An 11,460-nucleotide genomic window follows, 5' to 3' on the forward strand; every position below is an offset into this window, starting at 1 on the left:
CTTAAATTCATATTAAGTATATTCATATAAAATATACTAACACTGAAATATATATAAGTGTTTTATTAGTATATTTACTTATTATGTACTTCGAATGTGTTAAATATAAGTTTAATGTCAGTGTATTTGCATCTACTTTTATCAAGTGCACTTTTAGCACCCTTTCAATAAGTTCACTTTTATAATACTTTTTTTATATCATTGTTAGCACAGCAGTGTTAAAGTGCACTTAAAATAAGTATATTAATAATTGAATACTACTTCAGTGGTAAATTAGTGTATTCTTGATAAGTACACTATAAACCAGAACAAATTCATCAGTATGTAGCCATTTCTTTTAGTGTGCTAAGATCATTTTAAAATAATGTACAATAACAGTTAATTTCTGCAGCTGACCTTTTCTCTTCAATATTTTAAAATAATGTATTTTACCAGCAAAATGCAACAATGCTGTTATGTAACAATACCTTTTCTAATTGAAAAAATATCCTTACTTTTCTATTTCAATTTTAAAATGTTAGCAATTAGTGTTATAAAGTATTTGGACTATTTCAACAGCACAGTTGTTTTTATGCAATATTTAAAGATCCATCCATTCTCCAAATGTAATGGTGAGTTTTGAATAAACATGAACATCAACAACAGAGTTCCTTTCAATTGACCATGTGCTTTTATATAATGCAGTAGTCACCAGTATTTCTAATAAGAAAACAGTACAACCTTGTGTATTTCTTATCATCACATGGAAAGTACATATTCCAAAGCTTGGATTGTTTCACTTACATTTGACAGCAATCAGAAAACACATTACACTTATGAACATATTAAGATGTGTAGATAACAGGAAATTTGCTTTGCTGCTTGACAGAAAAATTAATCCTTTGAAAGTCTTTGATTTTGCATGAAAACAGTCTGTTAAAGTTCAACATTTTGAGGCCAGGTACAGTGCCTTGCAAAAGTATTCACCCCTACAATTTTGTTTGTGTTTTGTTATACCACAACTGTTATACTAACTGTTTAACAGCACAGTCTTTGTGTGCTTGCCCATGTATGCCTTATCATTTTTACAGACTTAATCCTCTGAAGTTGCCATTTTTGGACATTGTCCACTAGTTTTAAGGCACACCAAGAATACACACTGATATGTAATCCCTATTTCTTACAATTTGGCAGTGGTTTCAGCAATTTTTCTCTAACTTCCCCAGTAACTATTTAATCTCTCTCTACATTATTTGGTAGAGGAATAACATATTGTTTGTCTCTTGATTGGATCAAAACACATTTCCTGTGGAACAGGTCAGTGGGCACCGCATAAACATTCCTAGATTCTGACACCTCAGACATAAAAGTGGAAGCAATGTTCAGTTGACTATCCTTGCAGAGCTGTCCCTCAGTCTTCACAAGCTCCTTTACCAATATACAGTGCAATGACAAATCGCCTGCTCTGAATACTGACATGCAAAGAATTCTACATAATCTTCCATCCTGTAACTCCACTGTTGAGTTGATCCTTTTTTTTAGACTTCTGTTACTGCTGGAATGATACAGTACGCCTTTTACAATGAAACGGTGAAAACAAACACAGTGTTCGACTGTAACACTTAGCAAGTCTTTGATAGCAAGTTTTTCTAATGCTGACAGTTTGTGATGACAGGGATTACCAAAAACCCTGACATTTTCATTCAGGGTAGATGAATTAGAACTTGATACATTGCTGTTTAGGAGATGTGAAAAAATGCATTTCACCCCTTCATTAGCATCTACCATGTACTTTTCGGCTTTTTGTGTTAGACTCCTCCAGCAAAGAAACCTTTTAACTATTTGCTCTGGAACATGTGTTGTCCCATTGAAGTACTGTAACAAAGTGCCATTAAATGATTCAAAGGAAAAGGTTGATGTGGCCCACAAAGGGCCCCAGTTCCTAACACTTGCTGCAAGGTGTGTCAGAAGATGGACATTAAATGTCATATTTGCTGCACCATATAACTTCTCAAACTGCAGTGAGAACTTCTTGAGAGCTCTTTCAGCTACTTCAATATCACAGCGTTTCACCTTTTCTCCCAAAAGAATGTGCATAGCGAACACAAACAGAAAAAGGTGGTTCCAGAACTTCTTTAGTAAGACCCCATTCAGTAAAGGCAGGCAATAGAATAACAGGAATGACCTCCACTCTGATGCTTTCCAATATTTTCTGTCTGCAACAGATCGTGGTACTCTTGTTATCTCAACAGGGGGTTGAATTGCAATGAGCTCTTTGTCAATGCGGTCTGATTTTGCTCCTAAGTACCACTCTTTGTCATGATTTCTTGAGTCAAACCACAGTTTTGCTAATTGCCTTGTCACACCAAGGCAGACACAATGCTGATACTCTGGAACAAATCCATTTATCATTTGAAACTTTGTGAGTTTCATTAATGGTGAAGGTCCTTTTACTCCCATTACTGGACTGTCTGGTGTTGCAGCCATTGCGTGATCAAAATGCTTAGCTTCAGTTCTAAGATGTGGTTTTGGGCCTTTGTTTGTGTAAGGACCACCACCAACATGGTAACAAAAATCACATCCATAAAAGCCATTAAACTGTTTGGTGTTTCTTAGAAGTGGGCGAGCAACTGAATCTGAACTGCATATCAGAGCATACACTTTGGAGACATGTTGTACATTTGCTGAGTCCTTCCATTTAATACCATTTTGTTCTAAAATTTGCAGTTCATCAACAAATGGCTTCAAATATGTTAAGAAGTTTGGCTTCTTCTCGCCAAACCAGAGACAAGGAAGACAGATATTTGCCTTCCGTTCTTTAGGTTCAAGTTCTATAACCTGGCACTGAATGGGCCAAATTTGATACTTTGAACTCCTGAAAACTGGAATTCCATCACAGTTCCAAATTAAAGTTATGTCATCCTCACCTAATTCACCTGATTCTTTGAGTTTATGGTACTCTTCTCCACACTGTATATCTGACATGACATCTGCACATTGCCAGTCTTTTTTTAAACTTTGGTTTTGTTCAAGCAATGTTTTGATTTGTGAATCCAAACTAAGCACTAGAAAGAAACACCCACTTTTGAGACAGCTCTCTGAATCAGTTACTGCATTACAAGCTCCACACTGTAGTTCACTGGTATTATTTACCCCCAAGTAGTTTTCACATGCTGGACAGTAAAAATGGGGGACATAATTTCCATATTGTCCATAAGCTTTGTGAAAAAGGTATGTGGTTACTGGTACCATTCCAGGGAAATGTTCATTAACAATCTTCAGTAGATGTTCCAGTGCCACACCTGTCACATTGTGCCTTAGTACATAAGACATCAGTAAGATTAAACTTTGTCCCTTTGTCAGTGGAGCTCCAGGATACGCTGGATCATCTCCATCCAACAAAAATGTCTCTGCCTGCGAAGACATAAAAAAGACAAGATACTGTAGAAAACTGTTACATTCATCTGCATTAAAAAAGATTGCTTACAGATTTACAGAGAAAACATAATGTACAATAATACATGTTAATAACCTGTTGGTTTGGTGTCTCTTGCTGATCAGTTGGAGTAGCAGGCACATTGCATCCTGGTTGCTTCTCTAACATGTCCTGGCAAAATATAAATGGAAGCATAAATATTTTCATTTTCATTTCCTTTATAGTTTTGACATATAAAACAATACTAGTGCTCCAAAAGATAAGTGGTAGGTACTACAAGTCATATGGTAGTTTTTACATTTAAAGAATTTGCCATGTTGCCTTCTGGGGTTGTTAGCAGAGAGTTATGCAAATGGAATATACACTAGCTTCATATAAAACTGATGTGATTTCAGGGGAAAGGATGAATGTAGTGCCTGTATTCAGTAAATATACAAAATGTGTAACTCCTTGCCCAAACCTAGAAAACAAATTAACTCTATTAACAAATCAGAAACAAGAATACTGAAAAGCACTAATCCTTGGGTGGATGCAAGACAGGGCATCTGTTTCTATCAAGACAGTGAGTTCAAACATTAAGCCAAAACTGCATAATAATGCTTAATAAAAAACAAAATTGTTGTATTGGCGGAATAAAAAACATCAGATTTAAGTCACATTAAGCAAGTTAAGCCACATTTGCATTATATGTGCAGTGAAGATCTAACAGATGGATAATATCCAGGAAAATGGTGACTACAGCTTCACATACTGAAGAACTGTAGCCATCAAGTGCCAATGTAGGCTATAAGTCAGCCACCTGTTAGAAACTTTGTTAGCCTCATGTGGAACTACTAATTTGCTTGAATCACAATGTAAATTAAACATGAATGAATAATGCAATCATACTTTTAAATAGTTATATGTACACTGTAGTTATAATTCTGTGACCAAATGAGACCTTGCTGGTGTTCACTTTCAATACATGTTTATTATCGGTAGCCTATATTACTATTTGTAGACGTCGGTTTAGAAAAATAAAAAGTACTCTATTCACATTTTCTGTATCAATTAAAGGGGTTGTTTTTAGGATAAAAATAAAACTAGTAACTTGTAACTATAGTACCTGTGCTTCTGGTCCGATTTGCATATCTTGTTGATCCCCACAAAATTGAAAAGTGCAGTGTGAGTAGGTGGAGGGTGGCAATTCTAGCACTGGGTGGGTATTTCTGGAGACCCCCTCTCCGGCAGGCTGCATATAATGAAGATATAATACATGGAAATTCTCAAGTGAAGTATTAATGACAATAATACATGTATGTGTCTCATTTTAAGGAAATACACTATAGAGGCTAGGACAATCATTATTTTCATCACGTTTAATTTAATTGAAATGACTATTATACAGAAACTATACATATAGTACAACACAGCAATTAATATCTACAATTTCAATTGCTGGTATTTTAATACCTCTGATGAATCTCTGTTTGGTCTGTCCTGAAGCAGATGCTCTGTTATTGGAGTGACAAGATGCTTTCCTCTCAAACATTCTAAAGATGACTGACCGCTTGGTCCTTCTGCAACAAGGCCCTCATCGGGAACATTCTGATCATGAGACAGCACATCGATTTATTTAACTATAATACTGTAAACATTTAGGGTATGATAAACATAAATAAAATTATGGATGAATAAAAGCTTTAGAGGAAAGTAATATGTATTTTGTGAACCCCTTCATTTTATTTCAGAATGGAAACATAAAACATAATGATCACTGTTTTTACCTGTTTGTTAGTTGTGGGATTGTCTCCTGGATATTCCTCCAGAGAATATGTTCGTTCACCGTTATTTGAAAGTGGAATCTGGGGAGAGCAGTTGCAATGTCAACTTGCATGTAACACTATCTGCAATTCATATTGTTGCAAATGAAAAAAATGGTCTACCTCTTTCAAGACTCCTCTATTGTTAGTTGTACAGGATGCACTGAGGTATTTCTTGTAATTTCCTCTGCAGTTTAAAGTATTCTGCAATGAACAAGACAGTTCTTGCGTTTAAAATGAAGAATTATTCATCTTATTCTATAATCACTGCTGTTGTTGATAATAAATGTGAAAGCTCAAATACCTCGTTCTCCTTTGCTAGCCGTCTGTATTTGGTTGCCTTTGAAGGTTGGCTCGACTCATTCAGCAGATATTCTTTGTAATGTCTTTTGGGTGCCATGTCTGCGGGCGGTTTCTCTAAGCCCGCTAAAATACATCCATGGGTAAAGTAAAGTGCAGAGGGCGCGCGCAGTGTCCTGGATAAAACGTCATCGTAAACGTGCGCATGCGTGCATGGACATTACGGTGTACACAGACTTTAAAAAAAATGTAATTATATATATATTTTTTTTTTGCAAGAACGTCTGCGTCTGACAGACCATTTTCAATGTCAAAATGGAAAATTTGAATGTGGTGGACATTTTCCCAATTGACCCTAAAGTACTCGTGGCGCTGTGCTGCCGCTGATTGGTTACCCCCGAATGCAACGCACTTGAATGTACAGTAGATGCTGAGGGAAGCGTTGTCGCAGTTGAGTTACAATGGCGCAGTTCAAGTTCGGGATGTTTTATTTTAGGGACAACACAATTCACGTCGAAAGTACTGACATTGTGACACCTCAGTACAGACAGCAGCTCGTTCAGGTATTAAAACGGCCGGACCTCTCCAGTGAAGACGGATGGATACAAGTGTGCTGGGGCACCAGGAAAGCACCTAAAAACAAGGTGGCCGCGAAACTGCTCTTACTCGGAGGTTTGTATTGCTCGTACTCGGAGGTTTGTATTGCTCGTACATGGTGTAAAATATCTTTTGAATAACTGTTCTTTCTACTAATGACTAAGTTCAACAAGATAATAGGCAAACTTATCATTCACAAGCTGCATTAGCTAATAACTAGCTAGCTAGCTGTTAGCGGCAGACGGCAGCTAATGCTAGCGTAAATGGTGCTAACTTAGTAACTTCTGCAACTTCAGATGAGATTTTGTGTGAACATTTGTGAGCGTGCTGTGTGGAGAATGTTTAGCAAAATTGCCCACTGTAAAGAAAATAAAAAGAAAAAAATTGTTGGTACAAATTTGTTATGCTAGCACTTGCCAGCCACTAGCCTACTGTTAGTGCTGTTAGTGTTAGTGAATAATTTGCCAGGGGCTCATGCTAATGATTGTTAACGTTAACCTTGTATGTAATTTAATTTTTATGTAACTATGTTTATAAAAAAGACTTAAAGTGACTTGTGTATAATATTAGATTGACTGTGGTGCATTTCACGAGACATACAAAATACCTAAAATATTGAGCAAAAGAGGGAAAAAAAACATGGTTTTGATAGTTTGTCTGATGTATGGTTGTGGTTACAGACAACTACAAGGAGTTGATGGGGAAAAAAGAAGCCTTCCTCAAGGATGAGGACATCTGGCACATGGCAGTTGCAAGGAGAAGGACCACACCATGTACCACAACACGTGATGGAAGCAAACCAAAGGTTATTTTTGTTGCTTGTGTTGGTAGTTTCTTTAGAAAACACACTTTAATTAATAGTTATATTGTGTTGCAACTAGGGATGCCACAATACCACTAATTTTATAGATAGTTCTGACGGCATCCAATTTTGTCCATAACAAAGTCGATAACAGTGTTGCCAACTATTTTCAGTGGGAAGTAGCAAAAGCCTGCAGGAAAAGTCCTGGATGTCTCTAGATAACGTCATGTGCTAATTTGCATATATATGATGGCATGAATTTATTACATATATGCAAAATATAAAAAATATTTTAAATTAAGTTAAACTAAACTGACTGACCAGCGTTTATTTCAAGAGGCTCCTCAATGTGCATCCAAATCTGCCTCTAATGTTAAAAAACTGTTTATACAGGCTGTTGCATCGACTGTAACTGAAGTATCGTGAACAGATAGATGATCATGCACTGGAATAAATTCACTATTGTTAACTAGTAAACTAGTTAAACTCAAATAGTATTTTTAATTGTAACACATAAAATCGTTAATGAATTTATGACACTGTAATACTATGATGTTTTTTAGTTGAAATGTTTTTCTAAAAAATCTCTTCACCAGAAAGCGTCTATGGTAAAGTTCATATGTTGTTGTCATGTAATACATTCTTTCTCTTCTGTACAGAAAAAAAGAATTACTGCAACTTCCAGTCTCACTTCAGATGAAGATGAAACACAGATTGACCCATCACAAGTTTTTCAAACAAATGTAAGTATTTACGGGAATAAGGGAATATTGTGGGAGGATAAGACATATTTTCCTTTATAAGTGGCTTTAGGTTTGACAGCAGTGCAGTTGCAGAAGTGGCTTGTGGCACTCCAGCTGTGTTAGTTTTGAAATACTGACACATTGTATGATATTAAAAGATAAAATTGTGAGTAGTGAGTACTGTTACTCTAGTGAAATATGGTCTGACAATACCTTAATAAGCTGTACAGTAGGTGATAGATTCTACAAACATCTACAAAGATGGATATTTACCCCTCTTGCCTTTGCAGTTTAACATTTTACTTTTTCTGCCCTTTGTTTAAGAAGCCGAAGATGACAAAAGCTGCAAGAGACAGAGCCCTTTCCCAACTGAAATCCTCGCTGCTGAGAAGAAATCCAACAACCTCCACCTCCTTGACAAGTGATGTTGATACAGACATAGACACCAATGTGGACTTATTTGACCCACCTCAGGCTTCAGAATCAACTGTAAGTATTTACAAAACACAAGAAATAAAACTAGAATTAGGGCCCTATTGTTTCCGCGATCACAGAATTGCAGACGGAATCGCGGAATTGAGCAATAAAAACGGAATCTACTTTTTAACACTGAATATCACGGAAAATGACATAATTTGACTGAAATGCTGTTAACGGTGTCAGCGGCACAGATCTCACGCGGTGTTGTTTCAGTGCGCTGCCCTCTCACATGCTGGACCCGGTTCGGCACATAGTTACAACAGTGACAACAGTTCTAATCTGAAACGAGTTATTAACCATTCATTATGGTCTTACTCTCTCTCCTTTCTCCTCCAGCGGTGCCACGGTGCAGAATTACGCACAGGGCTTTCCACTGTATTTATACATTTATAAAAATAATTATAATAATTTTTATTTATAGAGCATTTTCCATCAAAGTGCTGTACAGTTACAGAAGGTTAAAAAACATGTGAAAACAGACACAACAATAACAACAATTCAGAAATGAATGAAAGAAAAGGCAAAAACACCTACTCATACGTGACAGTATACAAGTGGGTCTTAAGCTTGGCTTTAAAGACCTCAACTGAACATGACTGCCTGATGTCCAAGGGAAGACTGTTCACAAAATAGGTGCGCGGAAGGAAAAAGCCCGCTCACCTGCTGTTTTTTTTATTCACCTTTGGGACACTCAGATAATCAATCGTCTGGGAGCGCAAAGGTCGTACAGGTACATAAGTCTTAACAAGGTCTGACATATAGACTGGAGCAAGACCATTTAAAATTTTGTAAGTGAACAACAGCACCTTGAAATCGGCTCTGACCCGAACAGGGAGCCAATGAAGAGAGGCCAATACAGGGCTAACATGTTCATAGCGGGATAGTCCAGTCAGCAAACGGGCTGCTGCGTTTTGGACTAATTGCAGACCACGAATGCTCTTTTTGGGCAGCCCAGATAAAAGCACATTACAATAATCTAACCTTGAAGTTACAAAGGCATGAATAAGAGTCTCTGCGTCTTTCAAAGTGTACAGTACAGTTCACAGTACAGTAATTAGTAATTTGTAAATTACAGTAATTAGACCAATTGATAAAACTTTGAATAATCAGTTGACACTTCTCCTACAAGAAAACAGAATGTAACAATTGTGCGAACGATTACTGGAATTTTTTTCCAGGCTTTGAGATTTAATTGACTCTGGATTATATGTTCACACAGTATCACAGGAACATATAGTTATTTTACACCATGCATTTATTCCATACAGCCACGCTGTCCTTTCCTCCTGCGCTCTGGGAGTGGACAATATGACGGAGAGATGGTGGTGATTAAATTAGATTCTAAGAATATGTTTCTGAAACATCAGCCCGACGCAAAATAAGTACGCATGGGTCAGAGTTAGCTTAGAGCTGCGCACATTCTCCCGTCAAGTTTGTTTTTTAGAGATCACAACCTTGGCGTGAAAAGTCACGTACGCCACTTTCAGCCTCGTTTTGTGCGTACGCAACGGTTATAAATGAGACCCCAGGTGAGTCATACTAACATAGCATTGTTGACATTTTCATTTATGCAGGACCTGGGCCAAGGGGAAAGTGAAGAGGAGAGTGTCCTGATGGATCAGTCCAGATCCAGTGTTGACATGCAACAGGACGTGATGGATGCTCTGAAAGGTATTCATACAAAGAAGAATTGCTTATGTTTTTTTTTTTTGTCAGTAATTGTATCGATAGGAGTCTTATCTCTCATATATCTGTGACTTGTGTTTTTTTTTCCTTAATGCAGAAATTCCAGCCTTAGTCAAGTGTGTCAGAGATCTTATTACAACCATGAAGAGAATGCCACCTGTCATGGACACTGACAGTACAAGTTCTGGTTCTTCCAGTCCAGCTCCAGAAATGGTATGTTTTGCATTTATACACGTTTTGTAAATACTGCCTTTTTATTACAGGAAACATTTCATCCAAAATTGTTGTAAACTACTTGACTGTTAGCAGTTTTGTCTCTGTAGTCTCGACCCACATTTTGCACGAACTGTATTTGATAGAAACTGTTTTTTTCCATTTCAGCATGCAGTTGTTCAGAAATTATACTTTAATTCATTGAAGACCACTTGCAGAAATTAGAACTCAACTAATATTTGGCATTCAATAGTTCGGCTTTGTCTTTTAAGAAATGCTTTCCTAATACCATTTCTAATAATTGACTAACTCTATTTCCTGGACACAGATTTCCTTGGGCAACACGGGGGTGCAGATCAGCAAAAACTGTTTCCTAAGACTAAACCGAACAAGAATGTCCCTGTTCACACAGGACTTAGCTGTGCTCATCTTTGGGCGGGATGTTTTGGCATCCTCGACTCTCACAGGAAAACCAGGGCCTACTGGAACAGCGAAAGAGCAGCTAAATCCGGAAAAGCTGAGTGCCCTCGTTGGTAAGTATTGGTTAAGTCTATTTTTCCTTATTATCATTTTGTTTTTATGCCTCTACCCTTGCCTTGGCCATAGCCAGAAGCAACATGTTTCAGGTTGTCCTCATGTATGTATGCCCCCTTCTTGCTAATGTGATAACTCTGGAAAAGCATGATTTGTAACACCATTTTATTTGTCCTTTTCTATTTTACAGATACAGTTATTGCTGAATTTCCAGGAACAAATGTGTCTGATGTGAGGGCAGTGATTCGGAGAAAATGTAACAATGAGAATTTTGTGAGCAAAAAGAAACAGTAAGCAGTAACATCAGTAACTGTTTGTAATAGTTTTTGTTTGTTTGTTTTTTGGTGGACATACATTTTGAGTTTTAACAAACTGTGTCAATGTTTCACATGTAAAAGTTTCAAGAGTCAGTTTAATGTTCATCCCTGTCATTACTAGCTTCTCTGCAGTGCACAGCTAGCAGGGTAGTGCTACACAGCTATTGTTTCTTTTTATTTTTTACTTTTATTATTGTTTTTTAGTTAAGTTGTTAAAACTAAAAAGAATTCTCTGGGGTCAGATGATCCAAATTTGAATAAAAATGTTACGATGAAGAGAAACTGTTTGAAAATGTTGTTTTAGATGTTTTTAAAGATGTACTTAAATGTACTTTATTATGCACATTTTCCCTGTAATGCCGTGCATGTTAAAAATAAACTTTTTTTCTATCTCAAGTATGTTCTAATTATTTTTTATGTTTACTTAAAAGTAATTTAAAATTCAAATTAATTATATAAAAAATATACTTTCTGTGTACTGTTGAAGTGTACTTTAATGAAATACATCTAGTGTACTTTCTGCACACATAATTAGTGTACTCAAAGTATATTACTTTTGATGTGCAAAGTA

General features: G+C 36.6%; 2 protein-coding genes across 3 annotated transcripts; one reads left to right on the plus strand and one right to left on the minus strand.

Moving 5' to 3' along the window:
• Positions 1-220: 220 nt before the first annotated feature.
• Positions 221-5,737, minus strand: LOC121640999. The gene is made up of 7 exons (XM_041986836.1): positions 5,522-5,737; positions 5,341-5,421; positions 5,182-5,259; positions 4,868-5,002; positions 4,521-4,646; positions 3,512-3,586; positions 221-3,393 (listed from the first exon to the last, which is right to left on the minus strand). The coding sequence occupies exons 1-7, from the start codon at positions 5,615-5,617 to the stop codon at positions 1,213-1,215; spliced, it is 2,772 nt and encodes a 923-aa protein (XP_041842770.1). The 5' UTR covers positions 5,618-5,737; the 3' UTR covers positions 221-1,212.
• Positions 5,738-5,807: 70 nt separating this feature from the next.
• Positions 5,808-11,211, plus strand: LOC121641029. Of its 2 annotated transcripts, none has more exons than XM_041986885.1 (8): positions 5,808-6,189; positions 6,795-6,919; positions 7,576-7,659; positions 7,984-8,148; positions 9,714-9,810; positions 9,923-10,038; positions 10,367-10,571; positions 10,763-11,211. In XM_041986885.1, exons 1-8 carry the CDS (start codon positions 5,979-5,981, stop codon positions 10,864-10,866), a joined length of 1,107 nt encoding a protein of 368 aa, XP_041842819.1. In that variant the 5' UTR covers positions 5,808-5,978; the 3' UTR covers positions 10,867-11,211. The 2 variants fall into 2 exon arrangements, with proteins under 2 accessions (XP_041842819.1, XP_041842820.1); XM_041986886.1 differs by having other exon boundaries at positions 7,987-8,148.
• Positions 11,212-11,460: the final 249 nt, after the last annotated feature.

This window comes from Melanotaenia boesemani, chromosome 6, assembly GCF_017639745.1.
Source record: "Melanotaenia boesemani isolate fMelBoe1 chromosome 6, fMelBoe1.pri, whole genome shotgun sequence".
NCBI lineage: Eukaryota > Metazoa > Chordata > Actinopteri > Atheriniformes > Melanotaeniidae > Melanotaenia > Melanotaenia boesemani.

Bases quoted from the DNA above. Each gene is read 5' to 3' on its own strand.
- LOC121640999 (XM_041986836.1), bottom strand. From the start codon at position 5,617: ATGGCACCCAAAAGACATTACAAAGAATATCTGCTGAATGAGTCGAGC. The intron at 5,422-5,521 runs GTATTTGAGCTT...TGTTCATTGCAG, and splicing joins GGCTAGCAAAGGAGAACGAG to AATACTTTAAACTGCAGAGG. The intron at 3,587-4,520 runs GTACTATAGTTA...ATATTTTGCCAG, and splicing joins AAATCGGACCAGAAGCACAG to GACATGTTAGAGAAGCAACC.
- LOC121641029 (XM_041986885.1), top strand. From the start codon at position 5,979: ATGGCGCAGTTCAAGTTCGGGATGTTTTATTTTAGGGACAACACAATT. The intron at 10,039-10,366 runs GTATGTTTTGCA...TCCTGGACACAG, and splicing joins CCAGTCCAGCTCCAGAAATG to ATTTCCTTGGGCAACACGGG. The intron at 10,572-10,762 runs GTAAGTATTGGT...TCTATTTTACAG, and splicing joins AAAGCTGAGTGCCCTCGTTG to ATACAGTTATTGCTGAATTT.